Source organism: Hydra vulgaris, chromosome 01, assembly GCF_038396675.1.
Source record: "Hydra vulgaris chromosome 01, alternate assembly HydraT2T_AEP".
NCBI classification, from domain to species: Eukaryota; Metazoa; Cnidaria; class Hydrozoa; order Anthoathecata; family Hydridae; genus Hydra; species Hydra vulgaris.
This window is the reverse complement of record NC_088920.1, coordinates 63,745,838-63,769,658: the sequence shown is the minus strand read 5'-3', so window position 1 is coordinate 63,769,658 and position 23,821 is coordinate 63,745,838. Positions and strand designations below refer to the sequence as shown.

Genomic DNA, 23,821 nt, shown 5'->3' with positions numbered 1-23,821 from the left:
CTTTGGCCCCATAAACCTCTATAACCATGTATTATATGTTTATATTTAACCCATAAATAGTTTTGCCATTTTTAGACAAATGCTTTGGTTGAACTTTCATATGCGAAAATTACATAAAGTTATATCTTTTTAAAACAATATCCAAACAAATGTAAAAGCTTTCCAGCTTTTACATTTGTTTGAATATTGTTTTAAAAAGATGTAACTTTAGTTGCTTAACTTAATGTACATTTAAAAACTTACAGTTTTTAAATGTAAATTAAGTTAAGCAACGAAGCATTAAGTTTAACAATAGAAACTTTTGAATTCCATGCAAAATATTTAAAATCGAAATAAATGCAAATTACTTTAAATACGTATGAAATCGTTTATTACACAATGGTTTTCAGAACGCAAACTTGTATTAAAAATGATTCTTCATAAGTTTAGTTTGCATTTCAAGCTGGGGCCCCGGTTTTCGCGGGAGCTGTGTCAGCCCAGTAACCCTTTTGTAACCCTAATTTACGCCACTGCTTTTGTGTTATTATAAAATTGTTTAAAATAGTATTAAAAAAATTTTTATTTTTATTTAAAATCAAATAAATCATCTACAAATTTTTCTACTTCATCAATATTAAATTCTTCATTTATATCTGTTTTTCTATCAGAATCAAGTTGATTAAATTCATCTTCTATCTCTTGAAAGGTATCAAAATCATGTTCATTGTAATCTTCTTCTTTTTCCGAGATATCATTACCAATTTCTTCAACAAAAGACGAAAACCTTACACGAATATCTTTGTTTCCTATTTTATCAAGCGGTTTAATAATGTCGGTTGATGTATTTTTACTAATTAAGCTTTCTTTATCGCTTAATACTTTTTCAAATGAATTTGAATCACTGTCTAATGTTTTTTTTAAGAAATCCAAGTTGCTGTCCGATACCTTTCTGGTGAATTCTAAATTGCTATTCGTCGTTTTCTGTATAGAATAAGAACTTATTTCCGAAACCTTTCTGTTATAATCAAAGTCTGATATATCTTTAAGAGAACCAGAGCATTCGTAAGATATTTTTTTTGTAGAATCCAGATTTGATTCTGGAGATCTCGTTTCAACGTGTAAACTATCTGGAGATCTCGTTTCAACATGTAAACTATCTGGAGATCTCGTTTCAACGTGTAAACTATCAGTAAAATTATTTTGTTCAATCCATTCGTTAAGTTCTGATTCAAACCCTTGGTTTATAATTAATTTACTTTTAAAAAAAATATCATTGTCATTATTCATTTTTGAGTCAAATAAAATAGGTATCAGATCGCAATCTGTAGCATCTTGGAATGTATCCTGCGCCAGGTCTTCTACGTCATAGATGTTCACTAAAAGGAGTCATAACAGATTTAATATCCATATATCTACCTTAGCTATGTAAATATTAATTTTTTGCTTTTTTTTATTTTTATTTTAATAAATCTATTACTTTTGATAATTAACTTGATGATAAAAAAAAATTATTTGGTAATATAACATAAATGTATTTGTATAATACGTTTTATACTCAAAAACAACTTTTTTTTTATTGTTAGTTTACTTTCAACAAAGCTGCAGCCAACCATCATTTAAGTTGAGAGGTAATAGAAAACGAAGATTAATGTTTAAAAACAAGAACGTGTTTGACAAAAGACTTGAAAAACTTTAAATTGAATGAACCATGTAAACACGATGACAAGAAAGGATTGCAAAGCACCCGTGAAGAAAGCCCGAGAAAAAAAACTAGATGAGTTAAAGTTTTTGGAACATAAAGGAACAGTTATATTAAAATGATGTAGCTCGACTAAAAGTAACTCAAGATTGGGTTTTAAATTTAAAAAAAAAAAGGAATGATGATTTGCTTAAGAAGCGACCATGGTAGTGTTTGTAAAAAAGAGAAAGAGATGCATCTTTTTGAATATTTTCTAAAAGAGAAAAGACATTAGGACAAATTATTTGTATTAAAAACAAAAGACAAAAGTCTTTTCTCTTTTAAATGACCTTTTTAATTGACTTTGTCTAAACAAGACACGAAATGCGCTGAGTTGGCAGAGGCCGATTTAGCGAATCAGAAATTGGAACACAACCAGGTCTTTTGTACATTGCTTTATCTTGAATTTTCTAAGTTCTATTCTTTTTCTAACTTCTTTTGAAGTTCTAAAACCTGAGTTTTTTAAAGTTCTAAAACCTGAGTAAATTCTTTTTCTAACTTTTTTTGAAGATCTATAACCTGACTGACAAAGACCAGTAAGAAATAACTGTTATGGCTTTAATCATTTGTCTGTTATTAATAAGTTAGAAAGCTCTTTATTGATTAAAGTGATTCAAAATGTTAATTAGTACTATTTATTAGAACATGAAAGTTTACTGGCAAATGAAAAATTTTGGAGGAATCAAATCTACTTGACTCTCGAGCTGTGGCAAGTTCTATTCTCAGACATAGTTGGTATCTGGATCCCAGTTTCTTAGTTTTTTTACTAGCACATGAAGAATGTAGGGAACATAGTGATATGAGTAAAAAACTGTATAGTTTACATCCAAGTGACAGTTTCCCTTTAGAGCTCCAGGTGTTAAATGTCAGATCAGGTTATCCTGCTATTGGTAACATGTAACCCAGTACAATCTGCTTCATATTCTGCTGCTTTGTAGAATACGTCTTTCTAGGCAAAGGCTAGGAAATGCTAACTCCGACTTAAAACACCCCGTGCCTTGGGGCTCTTGGTTGAGTAGAAGCTAGAGATGATGTCTCGATAAAAAAACGCATCTTGGACAGATTTTAAATGCATCCGGCTACTGTCTTGTAGAAGGCCTCTAAGGAAAAGATTTAAGGAGTTAAACAGATTCTATCTGTTGACCAGCCTCGCACCCCTTCTTCATCTATTAGGCTGGCACAGATGTATTTATAATGCATTGCTTCCAATATAGGACTAAATTCATGGGTTTCGCTTGTGTTTCTGCTTTAATGACTTGGTAACTCATTCTATTACCTAATGAGGGTAGAGCTCTAAAACTCAGTTTTATGGTTCTGAGGCCGACTGGTAGTCAGGTTTCCCGAACTCTGTGGTAGCTCTCAGAGAGAAAAATTTACACTGAAAAATTAACAGTGCCATGTTGAGGTTGGATGGTATCCCTGTTTGTAATTTTGGTGTGCATTGCCAAGGCCAAAATTGGAGCCCTTTGTTACGGCTTAGGCTTTATTAATAGTAATGAGGCAATTGCTATGGCTATAAAACAGTGTACTGAGTACTATCTAAGCTTTGAGTCAAGTTCTTTAACAAATTTAAAAATGAATAAAGTACCAAAAACTATAAAACACAAAAAACCATCACCAAGCTCTCTAAACCTATAATTCACTAATATTCGTGGTCTTCGAAGTTACTTTTCTACTGTTGAGTCTTATCTTTTTCAAAGTTCACCAGACCTACTTGCTCTTTGTGAGACTAATTTGATTTCAGCTGTCTCATCTTGAGATCTTAGAATTGATGGTTATCTTCCTTTAATTCGTAAAGACTCCAATAATCACATGCTTGGTCTGATCATTTACATTCGTAAGAATTCACTCATTTAACGGGAAACTAAGTTTGAATCCACAGCCTATTCTTTTATGTGCTTTTGTTTAGCACCACTTTACTCAATTGCCTTTCTCTTTGTTCTATATCGCTCTCCTTCATCTCAAGACTGCACTCTTTTTGATATTATTTCTGATCAAATTGACCAAGCCAATTCTCTCCATCCTTCAGCCAATATTGTTGTAGTTAGTGAATTTAATGCTCATTACACTGAATGGCTTGGCTCTAGTGTCAGTGACTCTGCCCAAAAATTTTGTCTTTCTCAAACCCTAACTCAAATAGTCAACTTTCCAACTCGCTTTGCAGACAACCCGAATGATTTCCCTTCTATACTCGACTTATGTCTTGTTTCTGATCCTAGTCAGTGCTTCGTTTCTCCACATTCAACCTTAGTTGCTTCTGATCACAGTTTGATTTCTTTAAAACTATTATCTTATTCTTCTTCATCATCTGAATCCCCCTATCATCGTACCTCTTACAACTACCTTAAAGCTGTCTGGAACTCTTTCCATGATTGTCTTCGTGATGAAGCTTGGGTAAAAGTATTTCGTCTTCCTGCTGACAAATATGCTTCTTACATAACTTTGTGGATTCAGGCTGGCATGGAATCTTTTACTCCCAATCAAAAATTCCAGGTCAAGCCTCACTCTTCTCCATGGTTTTCCTCACATTGTGCTGCTGCAATTGCCAATCGAAACCATTACTTTCATATCTATCTGCAAAAAGGTTCTCCAGAAAACAGACGTCTGTTTATTATTGTTAGAAATTATCGTAAATAGGTTTTGCCCAACGCCAAAGCCCGCTATTCTCAGGTCATGAAATCTTGTATTTCATCACAAAAATTAGGCTCTAGTGACTTCTGGAGAATCTTTAATTGTATCAATAATAAAAGCAAATCTGTTATTCCACCTCACTTGTATGGTTCAGACTTTATCACCTCTCTTAAAAACAAAGCTGAATTGTTTTCTAAGAACTTTTCATCAATATCATCTCTTGATTCCATTAGTTGCGTTCTACCTGACAAAGCCGTCAAACAGGTTGATCCACTGCTTGACGTTCGTATCACTCCAGGTCATTTTTGCTGCAATAAACTATAAAATAACAATTTTTTTTTAAAAATAATTGTTTTTTTATAAAATATTTATTATTTTTGAAATTTTTATAAAATTTTGCTTCTTTTGAGACCCAACATGACATACTTTTGAAAAACTTTTTTTAATATAATATTAGGGACCCATTAAAATTTTAAAGGTCTTGGGGCACCTTAAGATAATTTCCTAGAGCATTGGTATATTTCTAGAGTATTTCTGAAATGAATAGACAACTTTTGCACACCCAGGCTAAATGTATTGTAAAAAAAACTAAAATTCACTGCACCCTACTATACAATCAACATTAATAAGATAAGATATAAATAAATGACTATATAATCATAAAATGAGCTACATAAAAGTTCGATCAAGTTAAGATTTAGAACACAAAAAATAAATAAAAAAATACAAATTTAATATTTTAAGTGTCCTCCTTTGGTTTGATAGCAAAGAAGAACTCATCTCTAAATTGATTCGACCAATTTTATGCATATCTCATATGGCACTTTTAGTCAGGGAGACCGAGGTCGGAACACAGGGTTAGTTGAAACATTGAACTTTTGCGCTGACTAGCGAGCAGTTTATTATTACAAACAAGAAATGAAGGTTTCAAGCACTAAAATACATACTACTTTGCTGTTGGATAAAATAAATTGCAAAAATTAAGTTGCTGCTAAAGATTTTAGAGAATTTTACACATGAAAGTAACTTTTTGTGATTTTTGTATTATTAATTGTAATCTTGTATCATAAAAGATAATAAAATAGTTTGATAACATCTAAGTAATTTTTTTTTGTGGGCTTTCTTTTAATGTGCTTTTTATAGGGTTTTATGCATGGGATACCTTAACTAAATTGTTTAAGAATGCACTGTTTAAAGGCATCAATTATATTCCTTCTATTATCGCTCATGTATTATTTTTGTTATTTTATAATTATCCATACTGGCATACTTAATTAGAGTTTAAATCAAAGATCTTATTACTTAGTATGTGTTTTCATTTATTTAAATCTTACTACCGCACTTCGTTGACGGTAGTTTGTTCTTTATTATTTTGAACACAAGCCAAGAACAATTCTTAAAAAAATGGTTTTCAACTCTTTGCAAATCTATATTTAAAATGTTGTGCGTTTAAAACTTAAACATTTTAAAAGTTCTTTTATTTAGTTATTCAAAGAGGTTTGTGGTTTAAATTTAACTATGGCCTCACTCATGCATAAGTGCAAAAGTTTGTTTACAGTTATGCGAAAAAAACTAAATGCAAAATTCCTCTTTCATGGGATAAGAACGAGCATGCTGGTGCAGAATGGTTTTCTTAGTTTTTATAAAGAAAACAAGAGCTTTCAATAAAAACGCCCGAAACTACATCGATGAGTCATGCCACTAGATTTAAGAGATATAATGTGAATTTATTTTTCGACAATCTGAATTCGGTACTAATAAAACACAGGTTTACTGCAACAGATATTTGCAATGTGGATGAGACAGGTTGTACAACTGTACAAAAGCCACAAAAGAGTATTGCCGGAAAGGGAGTGAAGCAAATCGGAGCTGTCACATCCGCCAAGAGTACTCTTTCCATGATTATCTTCATGATGGCCCTTAAGTAGAAATCCTTCATCTTCCTGCTGACAAATGCGCTTCTTACATAACTTAGTGGATTTAGGGTGGCATGGAATCTTTTATTCCCTCTTGACGATTTCAGGTCCAGCCTCACACTTTTCCATGGTTTTCCTCACATTGTGCTACTGTAATTTCCACTTACTTTCCTCAGCAATTTCCACTCACTTTCCTTAGCAAAACAATTCTCCAGAAAACAGACGTCTGTTTATTACTGCAAGAAACCATTGTAAAAAGGTTTTGTCTAACGCCAAAGCCCGCCATACTCAGGTCATGAAATCTTGTATTTCATCACAAAAATTAGGCTCTCATGATTTCTGGAGAATCTTCAATAGTTTCAATAATAAGGGCAAATCTGTTATTCCACCTCACTTGTATGGTTCAGACTTTATCACTTCACCTAAAGATAAAGCTGAACTGTTTTCTAAGAACTTTTCATCAATATCATCTCTTGATTCCACTAGTTGCGTTCTACCTGATTTAGCCATCAAACAGGTTGATCCATTGTTTGACATTCGTATCTTCTGATTAGCATGTCAAGCAATCAACATTCTAATTGTAGCTTCTGTATCTATAGTGATTTCCTGCTTAGACTCTTCTACAGCCTGTGGCCCAGACAACATACTTGTTATAGTCTTGCTAAAGTGCTCTCTGGGGCTGTCGTCTATACTTTCAAAACTATTCAACAAGTGCTTATCAGAGTCTTGTTTTCCAGCCTGCTGGAAAGCGGCATCTGTTATCAGTATTTTCAAAAATTCTGGAGAGCGATCTGATTTGTCTAACTACCGTCCCATTAGTCTTCATCCTATCATAAGCAAGGTTTTTGAATCTTTAATTAACAAACACTTAATTTCTTATCTTGAATCTAATAACTTACTTTCTGATCATCAATATGGATTCCTATCTTCTCGTTCTACTGCCGATTTGCTAACAGTAGTAACCGATACATTTTATCGTGCATTAGACAGAGGTGGAGAGGTTAAGGCTATTGCTATTAACATTTCTAAAGCTTTTGATAAAGTTTGGCATGCTGGTCTTCTCCTTAACTTTCTTCTTAAGATGTATCTGATAACATCTTTAAGATTGTTGAATCCTTCCTTTTTAATCGTTGTATAAAAGTTATCCTCGATGGACAGCACTCTTCTTCTTATTCTGTAATTTCAGAGGTTCCTCAAGGTTCTATCCTTGGCCCTATACTCCTTTTAATTTACATAAACGATTCAAACATTCTCACACCTAAGGTGGCATTGTTTGCTGATACTACTATTTATTCTTGTCATGATAAGAAGCCAACACTCTCTGATTGCTTGGAGGGGGCATTTGAGCTTGAAAAGGATCTCACTTCTGCTACAGCATGGGGCTCACAGTGGCTGGTGATTTTTAATTCAGATAAAAGCTCAATTTTTTTCAGCCAATCCTTATCGCAATAATTTAGATCTTTCTATATTAATGAATGGTAATGTACTCAATGAGTCATCTACCCTTCATCTACTAGGATTAACTCATACTTCAGATGTTTCTTGGAAACCATGTATCAAACCCGTTGCAAAATTAGCATCTGATAAGCTTGCATCTCTTTATTGAGCTCGACACTTTCTTACTCCGGATTCTATTCTCTATCTCTATAAATCTCAAATCCGGCCTTGAATGGAATACTGTTGCCATACCTGGGGCAGATCTTCTAATGATACCCTTTCTCTTTTAGACAAGGTGCAAAAACACATTGTAAACATAGTTAGACCTGCTCAAGCAGCCAACCTCCATCCATTATTATATCAACATAATTTTACTTCTCTTTCTCTTTTCTACAAATACTATAATGGACACTGCTCTAAAGAGCTAGCGTCTCTTGTACCATCTACTAAAATTTATTCTTTTGTTATTCGTTATTCAATTAAGTCTCATCCCTTTTCTGTGACTGTTCCTAAGTGCTCCAAAAACTCCTATTCCTCTGGTTTCTTTCCTCGAACTTCAATTCTTTTGAATTCGCTTCCTTCATCTTGCTTTCCTGATTCATATAATTTGCAATTCCTTAAGTCAACCTGTCAATCGTTATCTTGCTCTACAATCTTCAACATATCTCTTCCAGTAACTTCCAACTCTAATTTGTGGTTGCTTACAGCCTTGGTGGAAGCAAAGATACTTAAAAAAAAATAAAAATAAAAAATTTTTTCAATATTAATACAATTCTTGCACTGAAAATTCATTATTTTTTTCAGTCTATTTAAATTGTCAATTATAAGGAGTTATTTATCATTAATAAGTTATCAAAGTCATTTATCATTGGTAAGGTATCAATTATAAAGTGCTAAATTTGAAAAAAGGTTTTTAAATATTAAGTTAAGGACTACGAAACATAAAAATACAATTAGTTTAAGGATGACAACTTAGATGGTTTATGATCTTCTAACTTAAAAAAACAAAGTATTTATAAATGTAATAAAAGTCTTACATTAGATACATTTTTTGACATTAGAAGATATCAATGACTTTGAAATAATGAGGAAAAAGTTGCAATAAAGATGGATAGAAATACTGAGCACATTTTTATTTGCGCTTATTTTTATTTACTTTAAAAGTTGAACACGCATAAAAAAAATCTATTTATAAAATGGAAGAGAAAGTAAGATGCCAAACAACTACCTGCTCAGTTAACTTTTAAACATCTTAATCCTGCATCTATTATTAAACATTAGGATTAGTAGACGTATTCGCAATTACGCATTAAATTATTTAAAATATAAAAGAACTATAACTTTACTTATTCCGCTGACCATGACTTGCACATCCCATGACTTTCTAGAATTGAAGGTATCAATGCCAAGTGTTTGATGCACGCTAGAGTGCGTATAATTTGGTTGAAATACAGGATAACTACGAGCCTCCTCTGCATACATAGGGTTTAAAATTAAACTCTTATTTCTTGAGTCATTTAGAGACTGAGCATCTAAAGTCTTTTCGCTGTATCTGTAAACATAGTTTACAGTATTTGAAATATAAAAAGTATTTAGAAAAACAGTGTTAAAAATTTATAATTTAAAATCGAAACAAAAATTTAAAATAATACAACTCACGTGCACCATTTGCTGTATCTAAGGATTATAAAGAAAACAATCAAAATCAGGATTGCTAGTATGGTGGTCACAAAAACTGGCACTATCCATGTGTTTTTAGATTTCGTAATTTTTTCTTAAAATTAAATTAATCATTTTAACTACATTATTTAACATAATGCACACAATGTTGTCAATGAATAAAAAACGCCACAAAAAAAATTTAATGAAAGAATTAAAATAAAAAACGCCTATATCATTTAACCATTGACACTAATAATTAATTTTAAAATTTTTTAAATAATAATCTAAAAAATACCTACAACTTTGATTGTAACTTCAATCCTGTTTTCACCGACAACGTTTTTGCAAACGCAAATATAAGTGAACAAACCGCTAACTGTTGCGCCAATCGTTATATTTTGCCCCGTAAACAACGCGCGAAAAATCCCTGTTTTATACCACTGTACAATCGGTTGAGGATAACCACGGGCGAAACAAAATAATTTACCAGTCTCTCCAACTGTGAGCGTCTGATCTTTAGAATAAGAGTAAATAAATGGAGAATCTATAAAAACTACATAAAATTTATAAATTATAGAATTATGTATGTAAGCTGTTGGATATAAACTTACATCTCTTTTGTTTTAAAAGATAAACACAATAATCTTACAAGCAACACCTAGATATATTGTCCTGTTAATGGATTGTACTCCATCTGTGGCAACACAAGTATACATTCCTGCATCTTGTAATGTTGCATTGTAGAATGCTAAAAGTGATTTATTTTTAAACGGTTGGTCATTTTTAAGCCATGCAAAATCAACAAATCCTGGGTTGACAAAGGCATAACATTCCAGAGAAAACATTGCTCCAACATTGATTGTAGTGTTTTTAAGCTTTAAGTTGCTCGGAAACTGTAAAGGATCTAAAAATAATACTCAGGTGATATCATACTTGTATGCGGGAATTTATAAAACAAAAAAAATAATCTAAAATAATAAAATTAATTCTAACAAGACACGTTCAAAAAAATGGCAGAAACTTTTTCTCCAATGACATTTTTTGCTTTGCAACTAAAATTCCCATAATTTTCTGGTAGCACATTTCTAATTGATATTTTGACAACATTCGTATATTTCGCTTTTGAGAATATACTTTGCACCGTAACATAATATGAACTGCTTAAGCTGGTAAGTTCGTTGTTTTTAAAATATAATTGATAACTAGCATTAGGGTTCGAGATGAATACAAAATACAAATCCAATGATTTACCGGCGTTGACATTGATTGTTTCCGATTCGTTAAGGAACACAGGAGCCACTAAAATAATTTTTTTAATATTAAAAATAGATTTTGCATAAAATAAAATTTATTAAATAAAAGTTTAACTTAATTACCTCCGTAAAAAAGTTCAATTTTTCTTTTGGCTCCCACACCAATTTCATTACTAGGAGTACATTCATATACTCCTTCATCTTGAAATGAAAAAGAAACAATGTTTAAAATTCCTGAAGAACTATTTGCGATTACGTTGAAATCGTGTTTTATTGTATAAGTTGAAGGAGGGTACGCTTCAGAGGTGCAAACCAAAGTCACTGACAACCCGTCACTGATAATATTTGATGTTACATTTTTGAAAAACAAAGTCGAATTTGAAGGAGAATCTATAAAGACACATGTTTTGATTAACTTTTTGTGTAAATTTACTAAATGTATTAAACGTAAAAAGTATGTAACATCAAAACACAGCCATGAATGCAAACATAATCTTAGTTATTATATTTAAGAAATATGAAAAGCTGAGTGTTGAGTTGACTTTTCTTCTGAATTCTCAGCCATTAGATGCATATCTACCATTGTTGCATTATTGTGTGCGAGTCAAGTTGTGTGCGAGTCGAGTTGTGTGCGAGTCAAGTTGTGTGAGACAACTATTTCCAACTCATTTTTATATTTATTATTTTGAGAAATGGGTTTAGACTTTTCACAAATGGGTTTAGACAGTAAAAAACTGGATCAAATTATGCCACCAGTTCTAGCATGCCATTATTTCATGATCCTATCACTACACTAGTGTTTTGATTGTAAGAAAATAAAAACGAATACATTTTTTTTACAATCATAGTTTAGTTATTAGTCAAGTAGTATAAATAATCTTGTATTTAATCTCGTTTATCGTGTTATAATTAGTTAGAGTTTTTTTTTTTAATAAATTTTTTCAAAGAGCATTGAATTATTATTGTAGATAAAATTTACAAATTTGTTACCATGGTTGTTTGATAAATGTTTATTGCATTTTATAATAATATATGAAACAAATTAAATGCTGTTGGCATTTGTTTTTAAATTTTTCAATCTCTCAATCAATAAAGTGATTGAGATGCTGTCCAAGTACCTTCTTTTCGTCAAATCTTTCATCGTTTTAAATGCTGCTTAGTGACCAGAGGATATAAAAATCTCTTGACACTATTATAATCAAATAGGGTATGTGATAACATTTCCAAATCAAAACTTTTGCCACAATTATCTTTGCCCCAATTATGCTTGGATTCAGCGTTCTTATAGCAAAAATAAAGCAATACATTAAATTTAAATTTCAAGAAGCCACCTTAAGTTTAAACAGTCAAATATTTTACCTTTATTAAAGTTTTAAAAACTTTTATAAAAACTTTTATAAAAAATAGTCAAATAAAACGAAGGTTATGCAAAAATTGACATTGTTTATTGATTTGTTTTTAATTATTGAATAAATATTTTGCAAATGTTTTCGGATCGTGTTCTAGAATTTCGGAATAAGATAAAATAAAATTAAAAAAGAAATGGAATAAATTTTTGCAACACACTTGTAAATTTTGACCGTGCAATAATATTTTTCTTTTTGCAAAAAATGGGCATAAAATTGTGAATTGTGAAAATTGCCATCAGTTAACATAAAACGTATCCTTGTATATTACGCCGGTCAAGAGTTTTCCAAATATATGAGTTTAAAACAAGAACAGTGGTTTATTGGATTGCACGACACTAACAGTTAACTGACAAATAAACCTCTATAAAGTTTTCATATAAGTTTTTAATAGATTCACATTAAATCTATTCTAACATAGAATATGCCTTGATAAAAAATTTTAGAAAAAACTTTGAAAAAAAAAAAAAAGAGCATATACCGAAGAACAAGTCATGCTTGCAGTTGTTAAAGTACAAAGTGGTAATTTTTTTAATTAACAGAATTGCTCAACCATTTAACATACAAGAAACAATGCTTGGCAAGTTCACAGTTTATGTAAAACTGTTTGCAGTTGTTCAAACAGTAGCTCATTTAGAGCCGCTTTTTGCACGCAAGAAGCAGTAGAAAAGTATTTCAAGACATTACATGCAAACTTAGTGAAGCAGGTAATAATTAAAACACCTTATATCATTTAATTAAATTGTGATGATATTGGCTTCTCAGGAGATCGAGACAAGCAACACATAGTTTCCCGTCGTGTTTCTAATCGACCACCAAAGTTGTTTAGCAATAATTAAAAAAATAATTATACTGTTGGGCCAGGCAATGTAGCATGTTATTGTGTTATAAGTATTTATATTTTAGCCATGGGTGGACACTTGTAACATTATTTTATCAAGTCTTACTTAATTGCATTGAAAAAATAAAACGTTGGCAATTTGCTAACCGGCTCCTTGTTACACATTTTAAAGATACAAGAAGTTTTTGAAAGATATAAGATGTTTTTTGTCGTATCAATAGAGTGTGAGTTACTTCAACAGTTTTATGTCTAAGCAAAGTTCACCAATTTATCAAAAGAGGGTATCTAGTCAACTTCAAGCAAAACTTTTAGGCTCGGGTGAAGTTTTAACTTAATACCGGTTTGTTTCCACTAGACGTTAATAATAAAATTGATCAGTAAAATTACAGTCAATTTCATAATTATGAATCAAGTTCATAGTCAAGTTTAAAGATCAAGGAGTCATAATTGCGCATATTCATGGTTTTTTATAGATATTGCCTATTCATTTTTCTTTTATAGACATCGTCTATTATATCATCGTCTATATTAATCTAGACGTATCAATTTAAGAGTAGATAGAATTAATAACAATTAAGAAAAATGAAAAAGTGAACTAAATGTAAAAATTATTAAAAATGTCTGAATTGAACGGGCCGAGAATATTAGTAAGAAAACTCTTAGATTTTAGACATAAATCTAAAATTAAATATTTTTGAAAATGAAAAGCATCTATATAAACGAAGATTACTTTTCTGAAATAAAGCAAATTAGAAAAGGCTTGACGAGGAAAAAAGACGGAAAAAGCAGTGAGTTTGCTAACGTATCTCTTTATAAGTTGATAACTTGCTATTGGGTAGCAAAGAAAAGCGAAAATTTATAACTAAAATGCTGCAATATTAAAATTTACATTTAATTTTCAATTAAAACTATTAACTGCAACACTTACATTTAATTTTCAATTAAAACTATTAATTCCAACACTTACATTTAATTTTCAATTAAAACTATTAACTGCAACACTTACATTTAATTTTCAATTAAAACTATTAACTGCAACACTTACATTTAATTTTCAATTAAAACTATTAACTGCAACACTTACATTTAATTTTCAATTAAAACTATTAACTGCAACACTTACATTTAATTTTCAATTAAAACTATTAACTGCAACACTTACATTTAACCATTAGTGTAAAGCTTGTTAGTTTTTGTTCTGGTATCCATGGCAATTCAAGTCTCAATTCAATACTTTGAAAACGTTTCTCTACTTTATCAATAACCAATTTAAATGCTATTGTCATGCTTTCATTACGGCTCTCAATTAAAGTAGTACTTACACCATTAGTAACAGGTATGTTTCCTAGGTACCATTTTAATTCTGGAAAAATATTACCTACAACAATGCTGCATAATGAAACCGTAGTAAACTCAATGGGAGTTGGATTTGAAACAGTGTTATTTACTAAAGTTATATCTGAACAAAAGAAATAAGTAAATAGTCAAATAATAAATTTACAGCAAGTTCTATGCGACAAGTAATAAAATTATAAAGTTAAATAAAAACAAAAATAGAAAGTCTAATAAATAAAACTAAAATTAATGGCTAAAAATTAATGACTAACCAACAACAGTTAATTTTGTATCACTAAATATTGTTTCGTTTGCGTACATAACTTCGCATTGATAAACGCCATTATCCAAAACACTGACATTTTTTAAAATAAATACGTCATTTACTAGAATTGCTTTGTCTGGAAAATTTTGAACTAACTTGCCATTAGTTACTGAAACTAGTATCTTTGTAAAAAAATTTGACTCATCGAGAATCCCGTATTTAACTCTAATTATTTCTTCAGTGTTATAATGCCACGATAGGTAAACGTTGTTGCCAATTATTGAGTAAACTTCTGACGCAGGATTAGAATAAAATTGCAGACTCAAAACTAAAACATATTTTTAAATAATTTTTATATGATTTACTTATTAGGATGGTAAATATATGAAAAATGATTTAAAAAAGAACCTTTGCATAACTTTATTTTATCAAAACGACATCCAATATATATTTACTTTTTATTTCATAAGGTTTACCTACCATACCTTTGTAGTCAGTTTTAAGAACTGTTTAGACATTTTATTTATTAAAGTTTATCTAGCAACACTCTTTGTAAACGTTTAAAATGGGAGTTTTTAGGTTCACTTTTTTTAACTGAGAATATCAACTTTGCAACTATACAGACTAGTTCTAAAATGCAAATTTTGAAACTGCTAATAATATATTTGGTTTGTGAAAGTTACAAAAAGTTTACCATATCGAAGTTATTAATTCTTAGGCTTCATTTACATGTTTTACGATTTTCTGTTGCATTGCATATGCATATATGGGTTTATAGGCCCCCTAGAGCTTTTGCAATATCTACTTTCAAATGTTTTATGGATGTCCCATGATTCTGCGAGTCTAAAATAATATATAGCAAAAAAATTGACGTTACTGAAACAACGCCATTTTCCGGCGTTGTTTCAGTAACGTCTTCTTAGCTGCAAAATTTGAAATAGCCTCATCATAATACATGCTACTGAGTAAATCTGATTCAATGGAAAGGATCATCAAGTAGCTGATTGCTTCTAGGCTTTTGCTGAAAAATCCTTTGTTTTTCAGATGTTCAAAAGGCATTTATTTATTAATTTACACAGAGTTTGGTAAGTGTAGTATACAGTCCCTTTGCATAAATTTCATTTAGAAGTTTTACAAGTTTTCCACTGGTCAGGTTGTTTCTTTAAACGAAAAAAAATTACTTTGCTTTTTTTTATGCTCATTTTCAGAAAATTCATTTTACTTAAGTCTGCTAGGTAGAGTTTAGCAAATTTCTCAGCTTTTAAACGTAGTGCAGGAAATAAAAATTGTTAATTGATCTGTCTGGTTAATCTGATGGCTTGCCGAGCCGACATTTAGTCCTAAAAAGACGTCTTTTGAACGTTCAAAAGACGTTATTTAACAAAAAATTGCCGGCAGGGTGAACTCCATTGTAGATAGCTGCCGTAAAAACGCCATTTTGTAGCCTTGACTGCTTCCTTTCAAGGTCTTTTAGCTTAAAAAGCTCCCATTATTGCCGTAATGAAAAACGTTAAAACAAAAATAATTTTTTCGCTGTGGGACAAATTAAAACTACTGCCCTTGACAATGGTAAACTTTATTGACTTCCTTATTTCTTGGATACCTTCTCAAACCACCAATTTTTTGCCTCAATAAATTCATTCTGAGATTTCCAAGTTAAGTAATAAGCTTGCATGGGCTTTTCTTTTATTAGTGGTTAATAATTAAATGCAAAGAATCTTGCTGCGTAGTGTTGTTTAGAAGAATTAATCCGAGCTTGCCTAAGAAGTTTCCATCATTATTTTTGTACTACTGTTAATTGGATCTAAAAGCGTTCGTTTATTTCTATTCTCATTCTTCTTTCGAATCTTCGCCTTGATTTTTCTCCTATTAGTTCTGGACAACTGGTTCAATCTTGGAGGATATGTATTGTTCATGTTAAAACTTATGACAATCAAAAGTATAAATTTACAAGTTTAGTGATTATTTTACGTTATAAATTGCTAAGCCAAGCTCGGTTAAAAGTTCTGACTATATTTCTTATCTTAATATAGTCGGAATGTATTTTTTCATTTTATCAGGAAGATTTACTCTATCTAAAGCCCCTGCGACTCCAGAAGTTGCAGGGGCTTTAGATAGAGTAAATCTTCCTGATCGTGGATCTATGTATGTTGTTGCATCAGAAGCAAAGGCTTTAGGCCATCCTCTTGACAGCCTGACACTGTCTAGGAACTCCATTAGAAGGTCAAGGATGACTACCCAAAAAAAAGTAGCTGAACCAGAAAAGAGTTCTTTTTGAATTTCCTCTTCTTCTTCATTGTGATGGGAAACTGCTTCCGGACATAACTGGTGCAAAAGAAACCGTCGATCGAATTGCTGTGATCGTCACTGGGAATGTGGGAATGGTATCAAGAAGTTGTTGGCAGTTCCATAAAAATTCTAGGAGGAAATGGGGAAGAACAAGCTGCCGCATGCCTAAATGTACTAGATGACTGGAATCTACGAGAGAAAGTTCAAGGTATTTGATACAACTTCCTCCAACATAGGCATTCATCGAGGGGTATGCGTTCTTATTGAGGAAGCCATTGGCAGTGAATTTGTAAACATTGGATGCCGTTATCATGTCCTGGAAGTCTTTCTGAGCAGTGTCTTCACAGCTGTTTTTGGTGGGACGGCTGAACTAGAAGTTAGTCTTTTTAAGAGGTTTCAAAAGAATCAGGCAAACAGAGTATTTGCCAGTTAGAGACGAAATCTTCAATGAGAATACCGAAGCTCTAGGGACGGAGATGGTTGTCTACTACACCAAAGCCATAGTGCATCAGCAGCCTCGGAAGGATTACCTCGAGCTCCTTCGGCTATGTCTTGTCTTCCTCGGTGGAAGCAGTTTTAAGATGGAGTTCCAGTTCCGAGCACCAGGAGCAATGCATCATGCTCGATGGATGTCAAAGACCATCTATTCTCTAAAAATGGTGCTATTTAAAGGCCAGTTGGAATTGTCTGCTACAGAAAAGCGAGGTCTGAAGGAGCTGGCACTCTTTGTTTCTCTCATTTATGGACGTTTCTGGCACAAGGTTCCACTGGCTTCATACGCTCCCCTGAATGATGCAAAGATGGTTGGGCTTCTCAAGAAATATCCAAACCGTATCATTGCTGATGCGTCTTACACTGCATTTACTCAACATCTGTGGTTCTTCTCAGTACACCTCGTGGGCTTAGCTTTTTATGACAACCGAGTCCCTCTAGATGTTAAAAGAGCTATGATAGCCAACCTCCAGCTTCCAAAGACTCAGCTCTGAAGAGAATAAACACGTGTGGCACAGACTTCAATCATCTTGAAAAGTTTGCGACCCAAAGAATATTTTGTCTCTTCAAAGTACTTAGTATCACTGGAAAGGAGGAGGCCAAGAGTTTCCCGTTAAAAGATCCAGAAGCATGGAAATTGGATGCTTGCTACCAAAATTTAAAGGATCGAGTCAACAAGATAAAGGTTGTCAATGATAGCACAGAGCGTGGCACTGCTCTTATCCAGAAATATAATGAAACCCTCACCAAAGATCAAAAACTGTTTCTGCTTCGTTTTGTCCAGCAACATTGCCAGATTTATCCATCCTCCTTTAAGGCAGCCATGATCGCGGTAGATGACATTTGATGGGGCATTACTTATATGTCATACTTTTGAAACCAGTATTATAACAATTTTTCATTTAAAATTTTAAATATTAAAATATGAAAATATCAAATTAAACTTTTACTCTTTTGACCGTATAGACCGTATAAATGAAGAGTCAAAATTTTTATGGACCCCTAAATATTATCCAATTTGCTTCAAATTTTTACAGAAATTCTCTAATATTATATGAAACAAGATAAGCCTTGAGGAGAACAGAATTTCTAAACTTCATTTTTTGGACCCCCTACCCAAATATATATATATATATATATATATATATATATATATATATATATATATATATATATATATATATATATATATATATATATATATATATATATATATATATATTACTACTTAATATTAAAAAAAATATATACACTGCCGCTCACGGAAGTTAGGACAGAGGAGATTTTTTCGAAAAAGCAAAATTAATATATAATTACGTTATGGAATTTTTAATTTATATTAATAAAAATTATATTTTTTATACTTTTTCAATATAAAATATATTATTAGTCAGATTTATGTAATACAAACCATTATAATAATTAAATTTTTTTTTTTGTCACAAAAACCACCCTTTGATTTAATAACTGCTTTAACTATTCTCGGCATTCTTTCAATTAATTTTCTGATTGTTTCTTTTTGAATATTATTCCATTCCTTTTGTATAATGTTCCATAAATGAGATTTTGATGTTGGACATACAGTTCTAATTTTTCTATCCAGTTCATCCTATAATAACTCAATGGGGTTGAGGTCTGGGCTTTGGGGAGGCCAGGTCATTACACGTAATACATTTTCAGCTTTTTTTGATTCTAAATAATTTCTACATAGTAATGCAGTATGTTTAGGGTCATTATCATGCATCAGAATAAAATTATATCCGATTAATCGAAGTCCCGAAGGGATTGCACTCGTTTCCAGGATATCTCTATGTTCTGCTCTCATTATACCATCGATTTTATGCAAATATCTTACTCTATCCAGAGAGAAACAACTCCGAACTATCACAGAGCCTTCACCATGTTTTACTGTTGGAACCAGACATTGAGTTAGTATTTTTTCTTCAGCAGATCTTCTAACGTAAACTCTTCGCTTATTTCCGAAAACTTCAAATTTTGGCTCATCGGTCCAGAGTACTTGTTTCCATTCATCCATCGTCCAATTTTTGTGGAGCTGTGCCCAACGGAATCTGTTCTTTCGATTAACTTTTCGTAGATATGGTTTTCGGATAGCAACACGAACATGCAAATTAGCTTTTAGCAATCTTTGTTTGATTGTACTGACAGAAACTTTTTTTCTCGATTACAGTTGAAAATAGCTGTTATTTGTGGAGCAGTTAACATTCGATTACGCTTACTGATGATTTTTATACGTCGGTCATCAGTTTTTGTTGTTATGCGAGAAGGACCTGGACGATTTCTGTCTTCCAAACTTCCAGAATCTCAATATCGATAAATCGTATAGCTAACTGTTGATTTACTCAGATTTAATTTTTCAGCTATTTTTTTAACTGTATAGCCTTCTTGAAGCAAAGTGAGTATTGCTGTCCTTTTTTCAACACTTATTGGCTTACCTTTAGGCATTATATTTTCAATATTTTGAATTTACACTAAAAAAATAATTAATAATTTTACCTTGGAACTTCTGCACTTGAAATTTTTTAAACACTAACACAAAATACACAAAATATCTGCAAAAACACAGTAAACAATAGAAATACTTTTTAAATGACAAACTTAAAAGATTTGAGTTGATAATGTAAAATACAGGTTCATACGTGACCTTTAATATGTTTCTGCGTTCTCTGTTTATTTATTTAAAATGATAAGACTCTTACTTGTGAGTACAATTTATGTTATTTTAAATGTTAGTTATTTTAATATATTTACATTAAAATAACTTAATTTAGAACTTTTTTGATACAAATTTTATTTAACTTGATTTATCTTTATATAAACATAAATTTTACTAATATTAGTAAATAATTTTATAACGTAATTACATTTTAATATTGTTCTTTTGAAAAAATATTTTTTGTCCTAACTTCCGTGAGCGGCAGTGTATATATAAAAAATCCAAACAAGTAAAATTTTACAAAATATGTAAAGAGTACTGTATATCAATTCTTTATTGTTATTTATTTTACTAGTATAGTAAAAAAGAACCCTTAGGTTCATATGCCATAAGAAGTTATTAGGATTCAGTGATATATTTGTTAAGATTTATATTTGTTAACTTTTTAGACTTTCTTTTATACTTTTAACACTTTTTCAACATTTTTAAAAAAACTTAAAACATAATTAACATTGGATAAAGCTTTCGTTTTCACCTTTTCATAGAATGTTCACATTCTATTTGCCTTTGTTTTGTTCTGTATTTGCTTATATCTATAACTGTGTTATTTTTGAATCAAATTATGCAAAGAAATATTGATAAAAACTGCGCATATAAAAAAGCCTTAGTATAAGTGTACAAACGTCATTAATAAAAATCACTTGATATAAATTACTAGAGTAAAGGTGCCGATTATGGAATAGTAACGTAATGTGGAATATTGGTGTTTTTAAGAAATTGTTAGAGGCATCTACATTCATACATATTTAGCTATTGTAGCCATCTACAATAGCTAAATATTGAGCATGGTAGCGTTTTATGTTATTCGTAGCCCTAATCTCATGTGCAAACATAACACATAAAATATTGCAAATGTTTTATTTGGTTTTTTACATCTATGCAAACAAACTTTATTTTGATTTTTCTTAGTACGTTTGTGAAATTGAGGTAGGTAAGCAGATATGTTACCTTATTATGCGCTATACATAGTTTATCTGTTAAAAATTGGATTTTATTAATTTAACGACATGTAATTTATAACTAAGCAGTGCCTAATATGGAATACCAGGAAGAGATAATGTCTTATTCCACATCGAGTATTCCACATTGACGAACTATAATCAAATCAATCTTTCTGATTGAAATAAATTCACATATTTCGTTTCACTGTTTCTTCTGTGGAGCTGAATAATATAGGCTAATAAAATAGCAAAACTTCACATTAAATCCATATCTATCTCCACATTAAATAACTCAAGTATTTCACTTCAGGATATCAAAAAAATGCAGAAATTTTTTTCAGATTTTTTTGTAAAAGTAAGCACAAATACCTTTTTACGAAAAAAACAAAAAATGAAAAAAACACTTTGTATAAAAACACTGCTAATAAAAAAATTTATTTAATACACAATCTAAAAGTATAAAAGTTTAAGTAAAAATAAAAAAATAAATAAAACCTTACTTCTCAAAATACAGTAACACAATATAAGCAATTCATACATTTTTACCTTTAATTTGAATTTTATATAAAACGCAACATTTTACAGTTAGTTCTGTTATGCATAATTTATTATTTTGCACTATAGAATCTTCTCCATTATTTATTGCATGGATTATTTTAATCTGCATTAATCATGCACGAACCGTTTCAATCTGCTATATTTATGGAGATTAAAATGCAAGTAAGGTCAAGATGATCTTTAATTTAATAAACTAGAGCATATGTACACTCCGCTGCCTTCATTTAGAAAAAAAGTTTTAAATACAGACCAGTTGGTTGAAATAAAAATCACCAATAATTTTTTAAAAATCAAACTATGCCAATCTTCTATGACTATCTTATAAGATTGATTACATGTATAATTATTATTGTTAAAGAAGGAACCCATTTTGTGACAACGTGTGTATATATATATATATATATATATATATATATATATATATATATATATAAATATATATATATATATATATATATATATATATATATATATATATATATATATATATATATATATATATATATATATATATATATATATATATATATATATATATATAGTTAGTGTATTCTACAAAAAGACTTCTCAATGTTCTTAAAGAACAGAGCTATAATAAATTAGTAAAAACACTTATCTTAATATCTTCAACAGTCTGTTTCACCTTCACCAGATTCATCAGGAAGATTTTTCCTGACTTCTTGATGAATCTAGTGAAGGTGAAACAGACTGTAGAAGAAATTTAGATGAATGTTTTAATTAATTCATATATATCGCAAAATCTACTTTATTTTTAGTCCAGGAACGAGCCTTATGGCAACATATGTATATATATATATATATATATATATATATATATATATATATATATATATATATATATATATATATATATATATATATATATATATATTTAATGTATATATATATATATATATATATATATATATATATATATATATATATATATATATATATATATATATATATATATATATATATATATATATATATATATATATATATATATTTGAATACGTTGCCTCAAAGCGGGTTCTTGGACTAAAATTAAAGAAAATTTCGTGGTAATATAATAAAGAAGGCGGAAACTCGATAAGTCTTTTCACCGAGAACCACTTAAATTAAATACGTTCAATGAACAATTCATTGATATTTTTTTTTTTTTTTTCTATATTAAATATGCATATACACAATGAAGTATTGATTAAAAAGGTTTATATAAATACATTTAACTTTATAAAATAAAAAGCTAGCTTTTTCTAATTTTTTTATTAATGAATTGAACTTACCATATTAAGAAATATCTTTAATAGTATTTAAAACAATACTGTTCAATGAAAATGATTTGCCGAAAAAATTAAAATATTTTTCAAAATTAATTTGTAAAATATGGCTGTCGAATTAAATTATCATTGCTTAAAATATATTCATTTAAATAAACTACATAATATGGATAAGTTTAAATATATTTCATATAGAAGTTTATTTTTCTGATTTTTGTTTAACTTTTAGTAAAGGATAACTTCTTATAAAATAAAAATGTAGAAAAAGTTGTCATAAACGATAATGGCTCTGTAAATTATAATATTCAATTCATCTTAAAAAGCGATTACTATTAAATACTTATTTACATAAAAAAAAGCGGATTTATAAAAAACAGGAGCTCAAGGCAGAAAAACTCCAAGAGGAAACGGACGACTAATGTCACCACAATCTTTTCATAGTGCACAGCGGGACAAAATCAAGTTTTCTGTGCCAAAATTATTTTCGAAGTATTTTTCTTTAGAATAGCTATATTTATATATAAAATATATAGATAAAGTAATAAACATGTAATTATATAATATTAAAAAAAAATATTAAAAAAATTTAATTTTGGTGAAAAATACGAAATATTTTTAATGGACAAGACAACTTTTATCAGTCTAAACATTAAAAATATTACTTTACAATGCATGTATTTGTCATAAAATAACTTTTTTAGATTTATATTTACAGAACTTATATATTATAATAGTAATGAAAGATTTTGTAGGTATTCTTTGTGTACAAAACATCATTTTTACATGCTCAGTATTTCTCATCAACTGACTATTAACCGTAGACCAATGTTTTGTTATAACTTTTTTTATTGCAAAAAGTTGCAAAATATTTATGATGCATGGCTGTTTACATGAGATTTGAATAAACAAATGTTTGGAGGATATTGGAGGATGGTTTATCTGATACCTAATAGCAAAGGATAGTAGCAAAAAAATATCGAAAACTGTCTGTTTTTGATGCATAAAAACTAATGATTACACTTACCTTAAATTTTTTTAAAAGTCTGAGCGAAAAAAACATT

At 30.1% G+C, this 23,821-nt stretch overlaps 1 protein-coding gene across 2 annotated transcripts; it reads right to left on the bottom strand.

Annotated features, from left to right (window-relative positions):
- Positions 1-541: 541 nt before the first annotated feature.
- On the bottom strand, positions 542-21,496 carry LOC136075522 (hemicentin-2-like). 2 transcript variants are annotated; one of them, XM_065788911.1, is made up of 10 exons: positions 21,420-21,496; positions 14,471-14,791; positions 14,026-14,322; positions 10,740-11,006; positions 10,357-10,662; positions 10,013-10,267; positions 9,659-9,907; positions 9,361-9,475; positions 9,048-9,253; positions 542-1,355 (listed from the first exon to the last, which is right to left on the bottom strand). In XM_065788911.1, exons 1-10 carry the CDS (start codon positions 21,457-21,459, stop codon positions 565-567), a joined length of 2,847 nt encoding a protein of 948 aa, XP_065644983.1. In that variant the 5' UTR covers positions 21,460-21,496; the 3' UTR covers positions 542-564. The 2 variants fall into 2 exon arrangements, with proteins under 2 accessions (XP_065644983.1, XP_065644984.1); XM_065788912.1 differs by having other exon boundaries at positions 9,659-9,877.
- Between the last annotated feature and the right edge of the window lie 2,325 nt (positions 21,497-23,821).

Excerpts from the sequence above, each read along its gene's own strand:
- LOC136075522 (XM_065788911.1), bottom strand. The coding sequence starts at position 21,459 with ATGTATGAATTGCTTATATTGTGTTACTGTATTTTGAGAA. Across the intron at positions 9,908-10,012 it reads AATATATCTAGGTGTTGCTT|ATTCTCCATTTATTTACTCT; the intron begins GTAAGATTATTG and ends TAGTTTTTATAG. Across the intron at positions 9,476-9,658 it reads AGTTACAATCAAAGTTGTAG|AAAAAATTACGAAATCTAAA; the intron begins GTATTTTTTAGA and ends TTTAATTTTAAG.